This window comes from Myxocyprinus asiaticus, chromosome 45, assembly GCF_019703515.2.
Source record: "Myxocyprinus asiaticus isolate MX2 ecotype Aquarium Trade chromosome 45, UBuf_Myxa_2, whole genome shotgun sequence".
NCBI lineage: Eukaryota > Metazoa > Chordata > Actinopteri > Cypriniformes > Catostomidae > Myxocyprinus > Myxocyprinus asiaticus.
Window position 1 is genome coordinate 27,981,010 of NC_059388.1, and position 18,827 is coordinate 27,999,836.

At 37.5% G+C, this 18,827-nt stretch overlaps 2 protein-coding genes across 4 annotated transcripts in view; one reads left to right on the forward strand and one right to left on the reverse strand.

Moving 5' to 3' along the window:
• Window positions 1–7,345, forward strand: part of LOC127435387 (anoctamin-1-like) — a 59,767-nt gene extending 52,422 nt beyond the window's left edge. For all 3 annotated transcript variants that reach the window (XM_051688828.1, XM_051688829.1, XM_051688830.1), the window contains 3 exons: window positions 415–596; window positions 4,660–4,765; window positions 5,621–7,345. In XM_051688828.1, coding sequence (XP_051544788.1) covers window positions 415–596; window positions 4,660–4,765; window positions 5,621–6,001 — 669 coding nt within the window. In that variant the 3' untranslated portion in view covers window positions 6,002–7,345. The remainder of the gene's footprint in view (window positions 1–414; window positions 597–4,659; window positions 4,766–5,620) is intronic.
• Window positions 7,346–11,416: 4,071 nt separating this feature from the next.
• LOC127435142 (uncharacterized) lies at window positions 11,417–17,383 on the reverse strand. The gene is made up of 5 exons (XM_051688358.1): window positions 17,342–17,383; window positions 16,935–17,057; window positions 16,613–16,681; window positions 12,723–12,815; window positions 11,417–12,306 (listed from the first exon to the last, which is right to left on the reverse strand). Exons 1-5 carry the CDS (start codon window positions 17,381–17,383, stop codon window positions 12,217–12,219), a joined length of 417 nt encoding a protein of 138 aa, XP_051544318.1. The 3' UTR covers window positions 11,417–12,216.
• Between the last annotated feature and the right edge of the window lie 1,444 nt (window positions 17,384–18,827).

Genomic DNA, 18,827 nt, shown 5'->3' on the forward strand with positions numbered 1-18,827 from the left:
CCTCTGCAGACATCCTTCGTGCTTGGCTCTCATACTCTAAAATGAGCTATAAAGCCCCAGCAGGTTTACTTTAATAGACGTGATGTTACCAATATGAGAAGAGTATTGAGAGTAAGTCTCACTTTTATTAAGGAAGCCACATTTACTCAGCAGCCCGAAATCTGATTGACTCCAGCTGTGTTTTTCTTAACAAGTCAAGCATTCGATTAATGTGAGAGTTCGAAATTGCCCTTCTAATCCAATTAAATGCTACGCATTGTGAATGGCACTACTCTCTGTGAGGATTACCTTGAGTTTTATGTGTTCCTTAATGGTCTGGAATCTATCAGTGACCTTACAGTATGTACTCAATTTGTTGCAGTTAATGGTAGTGTTTTCACCACACGCTCTTTGAAACTTGTGTTATCGTTTCAGGCATTTGTCATCTCCTTCACGTCAGATTTTATCCCTCGCCTGGTCTACCAGTACATGTACAGCGAGACGGGCACCATGCATGGCTTCATCAACCACACACTCTCTTACTTCAATGTCAGCAACTTTAAAGCAGGAACAATACCAAACATCTCCAGTCTTGGCAAAGACATCACAGTCTGCAGGTAAGATCCTTGTAATAATTGTAATTGTAAACGCACATCTGTTACCGCACATTCTATCCTATAGCACCAGATTTCTGTTGCCATAAATGACCAACAGTTAGGCTAATGAACAAGAATGCTTGCCGGAATAGTTGTTTACTTCACTTATTATAGTAGTAAATTGAAATCGAATTAACCCTCCTATGGTAATAAAAAATGGCACCTTCCTTTGGTATTCGCGGTCATTTTTGACCGGAAGGTTTAGCTGTGTAACCTTTTTTTTTTTTTTTTGATGATGATAATGATACCATTTTTTCTTCTCAGAAGAACAATATAATAATGCATTTATTTTGGGATTTTATGCTATTTTGATCTAATTTACATGTAAATGTCTAAATATCACCATTAATTTGCGTAAACAAATAAGCAAATTTTTGGAAAAAAATTAAAATTTCAGAACCTACACTTCTATAAATTGAAACGTGAAGAAAATATGAGAATGTGACAGAAAACTCTCTCTCTCTCTCTCTCTCTCTCTCTCTCTCTCTCTCTCTCTCTCTCTCTCTCTCTCTCTCTCTCGGTGTGTGTGTAGTTTGTGTGTTCTGCATTGTGAGTGTGACCATCTCAACTCTTAATTTCTAAGTTTGTATGTTTAGCATTGTGGCTGATTTATTGGTTTTATTTGACAAATGTGAAAAAAAAAAGCATTGTGTTAAATACTCACCAGTTAATTTGTGTGTGTGTGTGTGTGTGTGTGAGTGGGTGGGTAGGTTTTGCACCGATGTTTTCACCCTGAGTCTCACCCTGTAATTTCTGTCCTTTTTTTCCTACATTATTTATTTATATTTGACAGATTAAAAAAAAATTGTTAGGTTTTTTTTAGTCTTTCCCATTCATTTTCGTAAATACCAAAGGTGACGCTTTTTTTTACAACCTTATTTTTTCTTGTATGTTCAGATGGCAAATGGAGTAAAAGTCACCAAGTCTTATACTGCTCAAGATAAAGGAAACCATTTTTATTAAATGTAAAAAAATTTAGATTATTTCGGTGATAAATGACCGAATATCATAAGAGGGTTAAATATTGGTGTATTTGATTACATGGCACCCCTTACACTTTGTCATGGCTTATTGCTTTAATAAAACACACAACCACAAATATATTATCTCATCAGTTCTACGAGCAAAACAAAATAGTAATTGCAAATTGTAAGCAAACTAAACAAGAACTGTTCGTTCACATCGAAGTGGCATTTTATAGTGAAGTAAACAGCCGTAGGATACATCAGCCAGCCCCTCATTTGCTCCTCTTAAACTGTATCTGAAATAAACATGTGTCCAAGCTATAATAGTCTCAACATACTGATCCTCTTGGACGGTGCCTGGGGAGAGCTCATGTATTCCACATCAGCTTTTTCCACACCACCATGTGAACTCCGATAAGAGGGCAAATCATTTGCAGTCTGAAACCACAGAAACAATTAAGTCTTATTGGTAAAATAAATTCAAATCAAATTAGTTAAAATACTTAATAAACAACAAGGCAGATGCAGAATTGTATGAATGATGGGCATTCCGATTCTGTGGAAGTCTGCGGACACAGATTCTGTATAAGCCTGGTAATATTGACTAGGCTTCTGCAGAATTTTAACTGTTCACAAAGAACCTACACATCTCCTTTTAGTGTTTTTTTATTAGATATTTCAGCTACCAATAAGGGCGTAGCACTCACAACATTTATGTCTAATACATTTTACAATATTGTAGCCATTCCCCAGAATTCAGCAGATTTACCTCCACAATCAGCACAGGAAAAGTGAAAGCGTGCACAGATTCTGTATAGGCCTAAATGGTTTTGTAAACAAACTACTTTCCAGTGAAGCAGCGCTATTGTTCCTGTTGTTGTTCTTGATGGGGATTGTAATTGTGTTCATAATTTCTCTGGAAAGAATTCTCTTTTGTTAATCTCGCAAAAGCAAACCCATTAAACCAACATCCGAATCACGTAGATAACTTAGTAGGACTGAGAACATCCAAATCTCTCTAGGGTGGACCTCTAGACAGGAATCCATCACCCTTAAGTGTGACATCTCACCACTGCAGTGATTATCTTGAGCGGCCTTCATAACTCAGATCAGAAGCATGTCAAGAAGAGTGCTGTTATCAGACCCTGTCTGCTTTTTCTGGTCCAGGCAGCTGAGAAAGAGATTACACTCGTTTGTTAGTGGACATCAGTTGTTCTGACCAAAGAGACAAGTGGCAATCTGATGTCTGGGTTCCTGTGACCCTCTGTCTGTTTGTTCAGAGGAAAGATAGAAAGAGAGAGCAAGAGAGAGAGCTTGTCTGTGTTCTAAAATAGGGTTGAACACACAAATCAAGCCTGTGTTTTACTGCACCATATTTGCCCTTTCTGTACCACTATAACCTAACAAGGGCTTCAGCCCAGGGATCAAGTCTTTAGATGAAGATAGCTGAATGTCTTCAGAAATCAAAACCAACACATTCCACCTAGACTACTGTATATGGCCATGAAGTCTTGAAAACTTTGTTCACCTTTCATAATTGAATAGAGGAAATCAAAACTTTGGGGAACATTTAGATCTAATGAATTAAGGCTAATGCAGTTGGACCTTGTATAAATAGTCTAAATATGCTCTACAGTTTCAATCATTATGACCAAGAATGTACCAAGAAATGTAAATAAATAAATGTCAATATTAAATATAGTGGCTCCAAAAAGTATTTGGACACTTAAGCCACACTTAAAAAATGTATTAATGTCTTTTGCATTATGTAACAAAAAATTAAATCAAATGCATTTATTTTAAAGAAATATAGCACAAACACACTTTTCAAGCATATGCTGAGAGGTCTGCACGGGCATTTAGTTGAAGCCCAAACCCAGCCCATACCCGAAATTGCTCACTCTCTTTATAATTTATTTTCCAAGCATGTAAATTAATTGCAGTAGACTGTTTTATTTAATCATCATAGGCAATATTCGTAACAGTATACATGAACAGTTTTAACAAGGCACAGCGGCCCTTCAGCACACTGGAGTATGAGAAAAAACATTGGATTACCGTTAATCAAGCGTCGGAAATTTGCTGGGTGAAGAACAATCTGAAATCATGAGTAACAGTGCAACAGTCACATGAAGTCCTCTGAAGTTGCAAACTGAACTTCCTCAGAACACCGAATCGACACCTGGGCTGAAAGAAAAAAAAAGTTAGACACAGTGCAGTGAATGAAACTGAATGCAGGTGTCTCAACAGATGTCGTTTGATAATGATTTGGGTCAAATTTAATGGAAAACTATGTGAGTTGCACTCCGTAGTGTGTGCGTACTTTTTTAGAAAATAAATAATTGTTTCTAATTTTAGAAAGTGCCATGTTGTCCGCCAGATACATCCGGTGTCCTTTAATTTACTCTGCCACGCACACTTTATTAAAGAGACAAAGACTATTGTGCAACGAGCAGCCCTATATCTATTTGAAAAAAAAAAATCCCCAGATATATCAATAATCATCGGGAAAATCTTCTGATTATCGATGCGTGAAAAAGGCATTGATCCCAAGCCTACCGCAGATGCACACAAAAACATGTCATTGTGAACAGCACCTAACTAGTCATACGTTGTTATTCTTGGAAAAACTGACCCGAAGCAGACCTCCTAATATGCTATCAAATTCTGATACTTTTAACTTGTGTTCAAAAATGTCAAGATATTTTAGGGGGCCTCTTGAAAATTTTTGATGATAGTTTGAAACAATTCAGAAGTAACACTTGTCTTATTACTTGCACCTAATAAGTGCATCCCAAACAGGAAAACATTGCATTTTCCAAGACAAAGATAACTTTCCTCCTTTCCACTTTAAAAACATCCTTTTCAAATCTCCTCATAATTAATAATGGTGTTTTGTTGTCTTGCCCTTTGTGGCCCTCTGCAAGAATGTGTTGGACATATGTTTTACATTTTCTGTTTATTTTTAGTGCCAACCAGCACACAGATCCTCACTGGAAACCAAGTTGCCTTGAATGACTCAGGAAAGTTTAGAGTCTTGTTCTTATTGTTCATTATAGGTACAAGGACTACAGAGAACCACCATGGTCGTCTGAGCCTTACCAATTCTCCAAACAGTACTGGTCGGTTCTAGCGGCTCGGTTAGGCTTCGTCATATTGTTCCAGGTACAGAAATGTTTTTTTATTTTACAGCTACCCTTAAATCAAAAAGCTCCTGAATGCTCCATGCAATAGTTTTAGCCCTTATAATGAACACCAGAAATCTACAATAGAAATTTTCCGGGTAAATGGAGGAACGTAGATGTCTAAATGTTTTTTGTGGTAATCAATATTATGCCACAAATGCTGTTGATTGACCTAAACGTGTAGTGAACCAGGAACATTAATACAAAAAAAACAAAAAAAACAATTTACAAATGAAAGTCACAAAAACCAAAGAAAAATTGCCTTTGGAATAGCTTCCTTAGCAATATACTGTAAGCGGTTTAACCACATATAAATGGCCATTGCACGTTAGGATTAATCATGTATATTTTGGTGAAAATAAATGCTGTAATTCAGTAGAAATGCTGCTGTCAGCAGCTGTGGGTGGAAACTTTTCTATGAAAAGACAATGAAACTAAACCACAGTTAAGGTTTTCACCAGATAATCTGTTGGTTATTGTGATTATATTGTTAAAGTCAGCAAGACTTTTTTGCAAGAGCATCCATCAGTGCTAATTAGTTAGTATGTGGTTTTATACTTGTTTTTCCAATCATGACTATACAGTATGTGCCTTGTGAACAGGCACTATATGTCTTAGAAACATCTGGTGTGTAAAAGTTCTTTCCATCTAATGAATGGAAGATATATATGTTTTCTTCACACCCGGGGAGCTTCATGGCTACTGAAGTGTATGATCTCCTTTGCCCATCCCAAATTCACCCTGAATGTACAGTATGTGTGTTTATGTGGGTGTGTGTATATATATATACACATATATACAAACATATGTGCTTGATTTGCTTCCAAACTTCCAGAACCTTGTGATAACCATGAGCATGCTGGTGGCCTGGGTGATCCCGGATGTGCCCAAGAACATCAGTGAGCAGCTGAAGAAGGAGAAGACCCTTCTGGTGGATGTCTTCTTGAATGAGGAAAAGGAGAAGCTACAGCTTATTCAGAGTTTGTTCTCCAAAGACCTGACCCAAGAACAGCAGGAGGAGCTGCAGGTCTCAGATCAAGCCTCTCAGCTCTTCCAGCAAACCAACCCTGGTCCGGCCCTTCCCGCACCCACCCCGGCCCCACCCCTGGCCGCCACAGCCCCTCGCACCCGACCTCGTGCGGCAAGCTTCAGCCAATTCACCCGTCAGATGTCCATGTCTCCCCGCAGTGACATCACCCAGCATACAGCCGTGTGAGGGAGGTTGGGTGAGAGGACAGGTGTGAGTCTACCGGTGGAGTGTCTTTAAGAGTGCCTGAGCGCTGGATTTGAGGATTTGGAGTGGGAGGGAAGTTTGAGGCTCTGTGTTTGGAGTTTTGGGAATATGGTGCCCTCTTTTCCGTGGAACAAGAGAGGATGCTCTCCTTTTGGTTACTGAACTGTATGTTTGAATGTCTGTCTACAGGCTCCATGTCTGGTTTTTGAACCCTCGGATGTCTGTTTTGAGGGACATCTGACACATAAACGTTGCCACAGAGCTGAGCTTCAATAGGACCGCTTGCAGATGCAATCTTTCCATATGCGTTGGCGTTTGACAAGCACTGGAACGCGTGCGGATGCTGGAATCTGATGGTCTCACATCCAGGGGGCCACTTGAAGACCTTGGAATGTTTTCTCCCCTGACCTGTTCTTGATCTGGTCTTAAATGAGTGTTTGTCGGCACAAACTCATAGGAGTTACATACAGACATTGCATAATCTGTAAATGCTGTCCAAAAGCAAAGTGCTTTGCACATTGTTCATGAGATGTAGCATATAACGGCAAATAATAACCTTTCATTTTCTCAGGTAACAGCATCACTTGTAGGTTGTATTTGTTCTAATAAATATGACCGTTCTTGGTTTTAATAAAGAGTATGATATGTGTTAGTTTAATTAAGAACACAAATTTAACGTGCAATGGTACTACAACGTATTCTGTGATCTCAAACGTGGCGGAAATGTACTGTTTTGTCTTTTTAAAGATCCAGCCCTCTCGTAATGTAACACATGAACTGAACTCCAATGTACAAGCACAATTAAGGCAACATGTAATTAAACTCACGTTTTGTCAATCCATATATTTATGCTATGCCTCCTGATGTACAGGGCTGCTACAGTAGATTCAGATCACACAGCGTTAGCTGTATTAATGATTGTGGAGCAGCTGGTCTTTTTGTGCCATGTCAACTATTATCCTCCTGTGGGTTTGCCGTCACCAGTGTGGGAGGGTGGGGGCTAACTGTCATCCAGGGAGGAAACGGGGAAGCAGGGATGGATGTTGTGTGCCAACATCTGGCCATCAAATCATCATTCTCTATGCCTCATAGGACGTAATACTCATGCAGAAAAATAAATATTTAATCCCAATTATGCGCAGGTGGATTTTCTTTCTTGCCCTCAAGGGCTTGTACTACAATTCCCCGGGGTCAATTAATTTGTGTTCCTAACTTCTAGCAGCTGCGCAGGTTGTTTGTTAGACTAAAGGGGCGTTCACACTGTTCTATTTCCACTGTACTTTCAATTTGTACATTTCAATTTAGTTTAGTTTTTGTTAGTTTTCCCTAGGGATGTCACGAGTAATTGAGTACTCGTTCAGCTTTAAATATTCGACTAGTACAATAGTAGAATTGACTGGTAAAAACACTACTCGAATATTGCAGTTTGATTTACCTTTGCCTGTCATGGGTAACAATGAAACTGCTTCTGAATAAATCTGCCATTACAACTAGATTCAATGGTTAGTGTTGTGGTTTCATGACATCGTTAAAGGAATAGTTCACCCAAAAAGAAAATTCTGTCATTATTTAAAGCGATTATCAATTCAGAAGACTTGAAATGTTTGTTTCTGTGTGTGTGCAATTGTTTATTTTTTTTTTCTAGCTGTTGTTGTTTTATGCACTTTGCTCAATGTTTTATAAGGAAAAACAGGTTCAAAAGTTGAAGGCTGGACTTAAAATCTAAATTTCAAGTAATCGATTACTTTTTTTAATGTGTTACAGTACTCGACTACAAAATTACTTAAAATGCCAATCCCTAGTTTTCACTTTTAGTTTTAGTTTTTTCATTGTTTTCTACTTTCAGTTTAGTTTGTTTTTATTTTAGTTTTAGTATTTTGGGGCTACCGAAGTTAATGCTTTAACTGAAATAACTAAAATACGTTTAATGATGTCACATTTTTAGGGCTGTCTAGTGTTATTGCTACCGAGTGAAATGTTCATGTTTAAATGAATATTCTTGGTTAAACACAGGTAAAGCTCAAACTTCAGCATTTGAGGCATAATGTATATTACCACAAAAATACATTTCAATTTGCCCCTACTTTTCATAAAAAATAAATAAATAAAAAAAAGCAAAAATGTGGGTTCCAGCGAGGCACTTAAAATGGAAGTGAATGGTCCAATCCATAAACATAGCCACAAAACTTAAACAATATGCATGTTAACATGATTTTAGTGTGCTAAAATTGCATACTAACATTCGCTGTGTAAAGTTATATCCAATTTCACAACTTCATTGCCTTGACGTAAAACCCTAAAACGACCGTAAAAACAAAAATTTAAACAACTTTACAGCTCAAAATGCCTAAGCTAATACATGAGTTTTCACAGAAGAATTAATGTAAGTGCTTTTATAAAATTCTAAGATTTACATTTCTGCCTTTTAAACCCTCCAAAAATTGGCCCTATTCACTTCCATTGTAAGTGTTTTACTGTAACCTCGATTTTTGCTTTTTAAAAGAAAAGGAGGGATGAGCAGAAATGACTTTTTGTGGTAATAAACATTATAACACAAATGCTGTCGATTGAGCTTAACTTGTATTTAGCCCAGAATATTCCTTTAATGAAGGCGGGTTGTGAATTTTTTTAATGTTATAAATATACTGTGAATTAAAAACTAAAATTTATTCTTGGTCATTTTATTTGGTTCATTTTATTCAAGTTAGTTTTGGATTCATGAAAATGTATTTTACTTTATTTTATAGTTTGTTTTTTTTCAACTGTGTTTTTCATTTTTATTTGTATTTTTTTAATGATTTTTTTTAAATCTCTGCTTTGTTGCATCACCAACAGTTGCTTGTGTCACTGGAAATTGCCAACTCTTGTTAAAACTAAATTACTTCTGTTCACTTTTTGTCTGAATATCGCTACCAGTGTGAACGCCCCCTATACGAAAAAGTTGTAATGCCCATCAGATTGACATACATGCTTACAAAGGTTGCTTTTCCCAGTATGGAAATAGCAACCTTTGCTTTTTTTGGTGTGGGGGGGTCTGAAAGTTGTATTTGCAGTTTTAAAATAATTTTGAATCCCAGAATATAAACGTGGTCTCATACTTTTGCACCCCACTATATTTACAGTGAGTAAACCACCTAAAATGCTGCAACAATAGCATATTATAATTCTGAGGTATATGAAAATAACAAGGGTATTTGTTGCTTAATCAGGCTTTTAATCAACATCCATTGGTAGTGCACTCTGTGACCAAATAAAGAAGTATGAGTTATAAATATATCTGAAAAGTTCCAATCAAAAGTGATGCAACTTGGCGCACACACAAAAAATCCAAAATAAATTAAGCTCTTGATGGAACTTTCAGATAGGAAACGTTTGTGTAAGGTTTAAGAAGAATTCTCTTGTCTTTAAAGTGTCCTCAAAAACTCATCCTCTTGCACAATAGCAATCCCACCTGCCACATGCTTCAGGCGGAAGTGTCTTGTTGATGACTTGTGTAATCTTCCCCAAAGCCTCTCTTCATCACATAGAGCAGTGGTACAGATTTACTCCGTAATTAGGATTTGTTCTCTTTCTCTCTCTCTGACTTCAATAACAAAGCCTTTGTCTTACAGATTGGTGAACCAGCGTTCTTCATCTTTGTAATGCATAACATCCGTTGAGCCTACACAGAAGCTTTGGCTAGAGTGTAATAGTAACTAATATTAGCGATCAGTAACACTGAAGACATGCAATGCTGCATTAGAGCATGCTGGGAGTATGATGTCAGATATAATGGTTTCTGAATTAAACATCTGCACATGGAAATGAGCAGGGGACTCGGAATGAGGTCAATGACACAAACCTGCCTCTCTCTGTCCCACGGGGCGTTCATCACAGGGTGGGTGAGGTGATGCACAGGACAGCTATTTAACATGTTGGAGCCGATGCATTGTTAATGTGAGAAGAATTCTTGACAAGCTCAGCTTAAGCAAACATTACTAAACTATCAAAGAAACAGAAGGCCTGGCAAGCTGCACACAGCAGGGCCCCCTAAACATAGTTTCATGTGTAATTTCAATATAATTACTCTTCGCTTGCACATTTCAATTATTACTGTGTTTTTACCACTTGCTTGTCATAAAATGGTTGTTTTTACTTTACAGAGATTTTTTTTTCTGGATTAACATAAAGCATAGTGTAAGAAAGGAGTAAAGAGGCACCGAGGAGGTGCATGCAGGTTCTCTTCTCCTTAATGGCCTGAAGCATTGGCTTTTATCTGGAGTTGCTACATGCCAGGGATTCACAAGGTTTCAGGTGTTAGCTACACTTGAAAATCGCACCATTGTGCCTTTCTACGGAAGCTCTGCCAATGGCACATTCCATAGTCAACTCAACAAAACCTTCAGATGACCTGATTTGTTAGTGATAGTATATTCCTATAATTTCTCCTCTCATCTTAGGCAGTTGTCAAAATGGTATTCTAGCTTTCTATTTTTACACTGTATACTACTATTCTTTTTATTAATAAGTTGAAAGATACATTATACAAAAATAAACATCGCAAACCATTTTATATATTGTTGTCACATGACCTCATCACATTGCAAGTGAGTAATCCAGTTATCATCTTGCAAATAAAACTGGTTACTTTGATTTAACTGAATTTCAATTTTGCATGTCAAAATGTTAACTGTTGCCAGTCCTATCAAGTAATAATTTGTAAAGAATGAGATGTTTAAAAATCACCATGCAGTGAGTTCTGTTGCATACTGTACATTTTTCCATATCATGCACACATAAAATGCACATGTTGTAAAAACTGCAGAGTGCAGAGATGGTAAAAGTGTGTTGGTATGCTATTCTAAACATAGTCTTACATACTTACTCACAACCTAGAAACACATAGCCATCATGCCACTATGTGGACAAAATAAGAGTCAAATGAGCAATAGAAACATTACATTTATCACCTATAGCAAGATGGATACATGATAAAGCTGGCAGGGGATGCTAAAGGGAAAATAATTCTTAAATGCATGTATCATTTCAAATGGAGTGCTGCAGTATTGCGTAATGAATTGCCTGTAACTATTTAACGGAATGTTTGTTTTGGAAAGTACTCTAGCACAAATCGACCGTAACAGCATTTCAGCAAGCAGCATTTCATTTAAATGTTTTGCAGTGTGCATTAAGAGAACAGGATAAATTAAACCTGCACTGCCCAGTTACATGTAGTCCATTTAGTGTGTTTGTCATGAAATAAACAGAGCAGATAGAGGTGATGTACAGTACTGTATAGTTGTTCAGGAGGCAAAGCTGTGTGTATTACTGACGATGTGGGACACTAGAGACTATGGCATTTTCCTGCCCTCAAGGGTCAGACACGCTGTAACATGATTCTCCTGTGTTCTCCTTTAATGCTAGACCTGTACCACTGGAACCACCGGTTTCTTTCTATTCCTTCTTTCCTCTTTTTATCTATTTTTCTAAATATCAGTCTCCATCACCACCTTTTGTGCTTGAGATCAAAGATAAAATAAAATAAAAAGTTTTGCCCTTCTCCAAAAGGTCATGTGATTAAGAGTCCATTGATGAGCAGTATACTACAATATTGCAGTATAATATCAGACATGTGACACAGATTATGTCAATAGCTGTGATTTATTGCCAAAGGGTCAGTGAGTTTGTTATTTAATCATTTTGCACATTGAATGAGCCGTAACTCACTCTATTGTAGTCTGACAACGAGTTTCGCGCCATTTAGCATCTTAGAAGAGGTAGAGATCAGATTTCACTGAAGTTATTCTTACACATGTTCTGTCATCTCAGGTTTAACCAGATTAACACATCTATAGAAGATATTTGACCCAGTCCACACCTGCAATATATCAAATAAAGCTGCTCTGTTAGCATTATAAATATATGAAGTGAGAACAGTTAATTGTTTTTTAATTATTATTATTATTTAAAGGTGCTGTAAGCAACTTAAGCCGTTTTTATAACTTTTGCCATTTTGCTAACTTTAACCACACAACTTCTCTTCATAACCCACCCTCCAAAAACATGTTAGTCATTCTGATGTCAGGAATCCCAAACGTGCAAAATGAGGACACCTATTTCAGTGACATCTGTCCATTAGTAGGGACAATATACATGTATGTTGTACTTAAAGAAAAAAATTGCTTACAGCACTAGTAATTCATTTTTAATAAACACAGTTACAGTCTCATTAGGAGGTGGTTGATTGTTTCATTTGTAGAACCAGGATCCTGACCCAAATCCTGCAGCAGAACTTTCTTCTGAAAGTCCTGGAAAGGGAGAGAGCATTAGTGAGGCATATATTCTGTGCTATAACAAAAACAGCTGAATATCATAAATCTTACTCGACTTTCAAATAATAACAGCACTAGGCTTTCAATCGGACATAAGAAGCTAGTTTATTAATCATTTAATCAATATATCAAGAGTTTTTTTGTTTTGTTTTTCTTTGCCACCAATATGAATAACTATCACAGCTGCTATGAAAACAATGCACTTTTGGTGTCAGTAGATGTAATCTGTGCGTGTCCATTGCTACAAGTCAAGTAGGTATGGGATTGGTTAGCATACATTGCATTAGACACATTCAACATCTGGTCAGTTTCAGTCTTACTTTTGGGCCTCACATACATATGTAAATGTGAACAGTGTTAGGGGGTGTGTGTATCTGTTTGAACTAGCTCACCCTGAATTCTCGTAGTCGGTGCAGTTTTGCATGGATGGCCTCACGCTGCACCGCTAGCTCAGCTACATGACTTTTCCACTTCTCTTGCTTCTCCTGTTAAAGATATGACACACTACATGTTTACACTTCAGCTGGACACTCAAGAGGGTTTTGATCAGTGAGATGGTTTAGCTCTCATTGTGTGGTAGGTGTTGTGAGGGAATGCTTCTGCAATAAGATGAGTCTCTTGTTATGAGACCACTCATTTTAAAGGGCTTTAAAGGATCCTTATTTTACATTTGTGTGTATTTGTACTTTTTTTGGTATTTCTGCACTAAATACAGCCGTTTTGGTTTTTTGTAACCATTTACGATCTTTCTCTGATCTTTAGAATTAAACAGGCTATTTTTGCTACTGTACGCCATATTGTACGTACCGTAAATGATCTCTTTTATGATTAGCTTGTCACATGTGAAAACTACTTCTGTAATTCACTATTTCTCACTAAGGTGGGCTAAACTGATACATACTTAATAGGCATTAACATGTTAACTGTGCGTGGCCATGTGTTCATATACTTGTGACATTTATACCATGACAATTATTAAATTACCTGTTTTTGCAGCTTCTATTGCGGATTAATAAAATGTATGTCAGTACAATGTTACAGTATGTCTAATTCTTGTTTTTTAATGGAACAATTAAAATGTACTAGTAATACAGCGCAACAGTGCCCACCCACTTTTTCAGACGTCTTGGTTCCGGAAGTATTTTACCCATTCATTTTCCACTGGGACTTCAAAAAAATTCTTCATAAATTCTTCATTCTAAGCAATGGACCAAACCAACCAGCTCTGATCACAACATTACAAACTTTGAGTTGAAGCTAAAAAGTATTTGAAAAATCTGACAAAAAGACAAAAGGTACAAGACTGTGCATTTACCGTCTTTAATGAGGAAATGAAGTAGTTTGAGAGTGTAAGGAGACTGACTCTATTACATCATTTGCAGTATGTCATGGAAGTGGGCGATCGCTGCAGAGCTCTTTTGCCATGGTTTGTTTGCTGCAATTCTCTGATGGACCCTTTTCACAGACCTTTTATGACATGTTTCCGTGTTCTTTAACAGAAATGTAGAAAACTTTTATATTTCCGATTTAAAATATATATATACATATATATATTTAGTGTAAGTTTATAACATTGTACTTTATATTATATTACCATGGAATATGTTTGAAAAAATGCTGAGGGAATGACAGAAAATTTGGTTATCTTACTGATGTTTTCCAGTGCTCTATATTTTAATCTTATTTTGCAAAGCTGTGAAAGCATAATTGTTGATTTTTTTTCTTTTGCTGCTGGAACAAACAGGTAAGCAAAAATTACATTTGCTGTAGTATTCACCGCCATTCAAGTTTAGCCAACTATGACGACTTCCACTTCGCTGCATGCGGATGTGTGAAAAGGGTCCATTGGTGGCTTTTCTCCCTCAGGATCATGGGCAGAGTAGTTGTTCAGCGGGAATTCTACTATTAAACAATCCTAAAAAAAAATGACGTCAGTCTTTAAAGGTTTGTAAGTTACTGTTAATAATCAATTCCCCTATGGAAAAAATTATGGGATTTTACTTATGGAACCAGACTGTTACGCACTATAGATCTGCAAAGATCAGCTAGTGATTTCAGAATATGTACGGAATATTCAGTAGAAATCACATGGTTGTTCATTTTGGTCTCTTCTTCCAAGAGAAGAACCCAAAAGCAAAGACCAGAGGCCTTCATTCTTTTTTAAATAACGCAATTACTCACCTCAATCCGGGTGGCGGAGGTCAAATCTCAGTTGCCTCTGCTTCTGAGATAGTCAATCCATGCATCTTATCACGTGGCTCGTCTTGCATGACACCGCGGAGACTCCGCATGTGGAGGCTCATGCTACTCTCTGCAATCCACGCACAACTTTCAACGCGCCCCATTGAGAGCAAGAACCATTAATCGCGATCACGAGGAGTTTACCCCATGTGACTCTACGCTCCCTAGCAACCGGGCCAATTTGGTTGCTTAGGAGACCTTGCTGGAGTCACTCAGCACGCCCTGGATTCAAACTCGTGACTCCAGGGGTGGAAGTCAGCCCTCCATTCTGATGTTTTTAAAAAAAAAGAAAACAATTGTTCTCGTATTGCTTCGAGACATGCCTGTCTATCCATGTCAGGCTGATTCAGTGAGGCAGAGCTTTATGTAAGGGTGAAAGTATGAGGTTGGGCTTGACCTCTGACCTTTCCAACTATCCAAGCTTTCAGTCAGATCTTCTGAGGATGCTACTTCCTGTGTCTAACGTGATAATTGCTCCTATAGGCCAGGCATTAAACCTTGCTGTGCTAAGCATATGGAAAACGTTGAAAGACATCGCCTACTATTCAAACAAATAAAAAAATAAAAAAGGCTCAAACACCTCGATCCTAAGAGGATTGAAACAGTCACAGACTGTTCTCTTCTGGTAACACACTCACAAACCCATGTAGGAAGGGGATATCTGTTGAGATCTGCATTATTTATGTTGTTTGTAGATTATGAATGATAACAGGATCCAATAAGATGCACATGGGAAACAAGGGTAAGCACTTCTCCCCTGACCTTGTCGTATATTAATCAGCGGATGGACACACTGCAAACCTGGAAACTCGCTGGGAGACCCCAAACAGCTGGAGAGGAAGGAAGGGAGAGTGGTGGTCTGTCCGTTTGTAGCTTTAAGAAATTAGTAGGGCAGAATCCAAGGCTATTCAAATGACTTGCTTGAGAGTGGAAGATCAATTAGATGTTTTTTTTTACCCAATCCCATTGGGGTTACTTCATAGTGAGCACCTGGTTAAAAAAAGGCGTTGCAGGAATTCCTCAAGCTGTTGAATTTATGACAACAGCCAAGTTCACAACAACAACATGACTGTCCTTCAGTGACCTCACAATAGGCTGCTTTGCTGGCAGTAGACCATGTGCAGCTGGGAGCTCATCATCTTTCACAACAACACATGTGTAGCATCCTGCATAAGAGCTACATGGTAGGAACTCCTAGTCTGTACGCAGACCATCTGATGCATATTGCCCACAAAACTAGAAAGCACTTCTAAAAATCGCAAGCCCTAATCATTGCCTGACTGTAACTTAACTTCCAGGGGTCAGGGTGCGCAAGTTTTTAACAGTCCACTGTGAAACAAAATTGTGTTTAAAAGGTGCTGGATTGATATTATAAGCACTTGAAAAAGACTAGCTGGTCTCATAAAATCACATTAGTATACCTACAGTTTTGCCAAATGATTTGATTATTGTGGCTTGTTGTTCGTAATGTATCATGTCAGTTTACAGGTGAAATGAACACTAGATGCACTACAACAACGACTTTTACAGTATTCACTTTCACACAAATCACGAGTAAAACGGCACATTATCAGTTTATAAACACTTACTTTTTGCTCGATTCCTCACACAATGCTATCTTATGGCATCTAAACATTTTTCCTATAGTGAATGACTTATAAAGCGATATACAGTATTTTAACTGCAAAGTGGAACAGACTTTCTGCCCCAAGTTTGGCTACGTGAAACTACCAACGTTCTACTTTTTAATTGTAGAAATTAGAGCATTAGCAACACTAGCTGTACATTTTACCAGTGCATAGGTTGGCCATCTCTATTACCTGGCCTTGCAAATCTGAGGTTATTGCATGTGCAACCAAAGTTAGGAACAATGCAGACATAATAAAATCTAAAAACGCAAAATTAGCGTGACAATGCAAGTCCGATGAAGCGGGCAGTCGACCCTGGACAGACTCAGGCTGCATTTGGTGGAGACAGATCTGGTTAAGGTTATAAAATAGATGGCCCGCAGTGACGTTTTGACATTGTAAAGTCAGCGTACCTTCCGCTGTTCGTCTATCTCAAGTTGCCGCTCTCGTTCCAGCTGCTCTCGCTCCTGACAACGGTGGACCTGACAGATTGTTAGAACACACAGAACAGCTAAGTTGTGGAATAAGTCAGTCAACATTACTAAACATAAAAACCTGATTTAGAGGTGAACACTCCCCCAATCTGCCACGCATTGTTTTGATACAACAGATGCACAATTTCTACACTTCTCAGGAGAATCAACCTAAAAAATGGCTTTCTTATAGTTGTCTCTGCATATTAAGCCAGTATAGGTGAATATATAGGAAAAGGTAGGAAATTAGAGGGAAATATACCCTTTCCTCTTTCTTGTCCTGCCACTCGCTCTCCTGAAATGTGTTGTCTTCTGGACTCTTGTCCTGTTTCCCCAGGCTGTTTAAGAAAGCATAGTCTTCCTCTTTACAAATGTCTCGCATGCACTGCACAATGGATAGAATGAAAAAGTACAAGATGAGATACTAATTGAGCCTTTTTTCATTGTTTACCTAATACATATCACATCCAGTATCATAGAGAAGTATTTTCAACCTAATTTTGCAGTAAAAGCCTTCTTGAGTTTTGTTACAGGTGACAGTTAGTATTCTGTTTTAAATAAGTCTGTCACAGATGATTAAATCATGTTGTCAATTGCATCCTCTCTGGAATAGATACTGTATAAAAAAAAACATAACAAAACAGAAATACAGCCCATCCCCAAGTGTACCTTAGACATTGGAATTTGAGCAAACCTTTTCCCATGAGCCATCCTAAAGATGTAGAAAAGAGAAAATCAAATTGTTAAAGAAAATAAAGGACATCTTTGGGTGATTCATTTTAGGCTTTAAGTAATTTGCACATCAGTCCTTTTCTTTCATCTAAATCTGCATTACTGCACAAACATAAGTTAATTTTAAGTACAATTTTATGCTAAATGCAATCACATGTTTACCTGTGTTTCTAAAGAGAATAAATCGGCTAGCTCACCTGCACTGAAGAGATCCTGAAAGCATCCAGTTTCTTTGCGTTCTCCTCTTGTTCGGTTTCTGTTCTGATGCTCTGGGGTGGTAAACCTCATACATATAGTAATATACCCTGACGAAGTACAAAAGACATCATAGCTATTTCTGCACAGGGCTGCTAAAACAACCACTGTGGTGCTAATAAAATCCAGTGTCCCTTCACTTTTGATTAATTAAATCATCCTGTGTCAATATGTTTTCTTCACACTTCTGAAGAAGGTCTTTTTATACTGATCGACGGTCAGCTTCCCTGACCTAAACTCTTAAGGTAAAAACCGTAAGGCTGATCACAGATCAGCATTAATGTGCAGTTCTTTTTTTAACATATCCCTTTCACAAGTCAATCCCTTTCCCTTTCAAAACACAGAGGTCATAGTTGTTTTCAGTGATGCCAGTGAATCAGGTTCAAAACCTGGATTTGACATACAGTGGGATCAAAAAGTTTAAGGCCTCATTCACGGCAATTCATTTTCATTTGAAAACTCAATTTTCAGTGTCTTAACCTCATCGTTTTCCAAAGTATGCAGTTATGCAGAGGGTTTTTCGAAAACACTCCATTTTCTGTGCAGGAAAACACAATCCTAATGTGCATTAGAGGGGTAAACATACTAAAAATAGTGTGGACATGGCCTAAGACCTCTTGTAAAAAAAATTATATTTCTATTTATGCAAAATATTTAAGTATACATAATATTTTCAGCATTACAATTAGAGTATGAATTTCAGAATTTCTTAGAAATTGATATGTCCCCTTGGACATATGGACTCGAGAATTGGAGACTTTTGCTTGAGTATACTTCTTAGATTTTTCTCTTGAGAAAAGACACCAATAACTCACTTGTGTCTCAAACTGTGCTCAGATTTACCAAGATACCACAGTTTTCAATCAAATGCCAGTAAAAAGTAAAATAAAAAGATTTTTATGAAGTTTTATTAACAAACATTCATCATTAAATTCTTCCCAATTACTTCTAAAACCAGATTATCTGAATATAACCAGATTATGTCTTACTGTACGTCAGTAATTGTTCCTTTTGTTTCTGTTTTTTTTTTTTTTTTCAGTGGGATTTTAGGTTAAACATCTGAGACAAAGTTGATCCCTAAAATAAATATCTGAGAGCTCCCGAGCATCTCCACCTGTGCTATAAAAGAGCAACATTTGAGAAAAAATAATTTTTGTTTACACTTTAC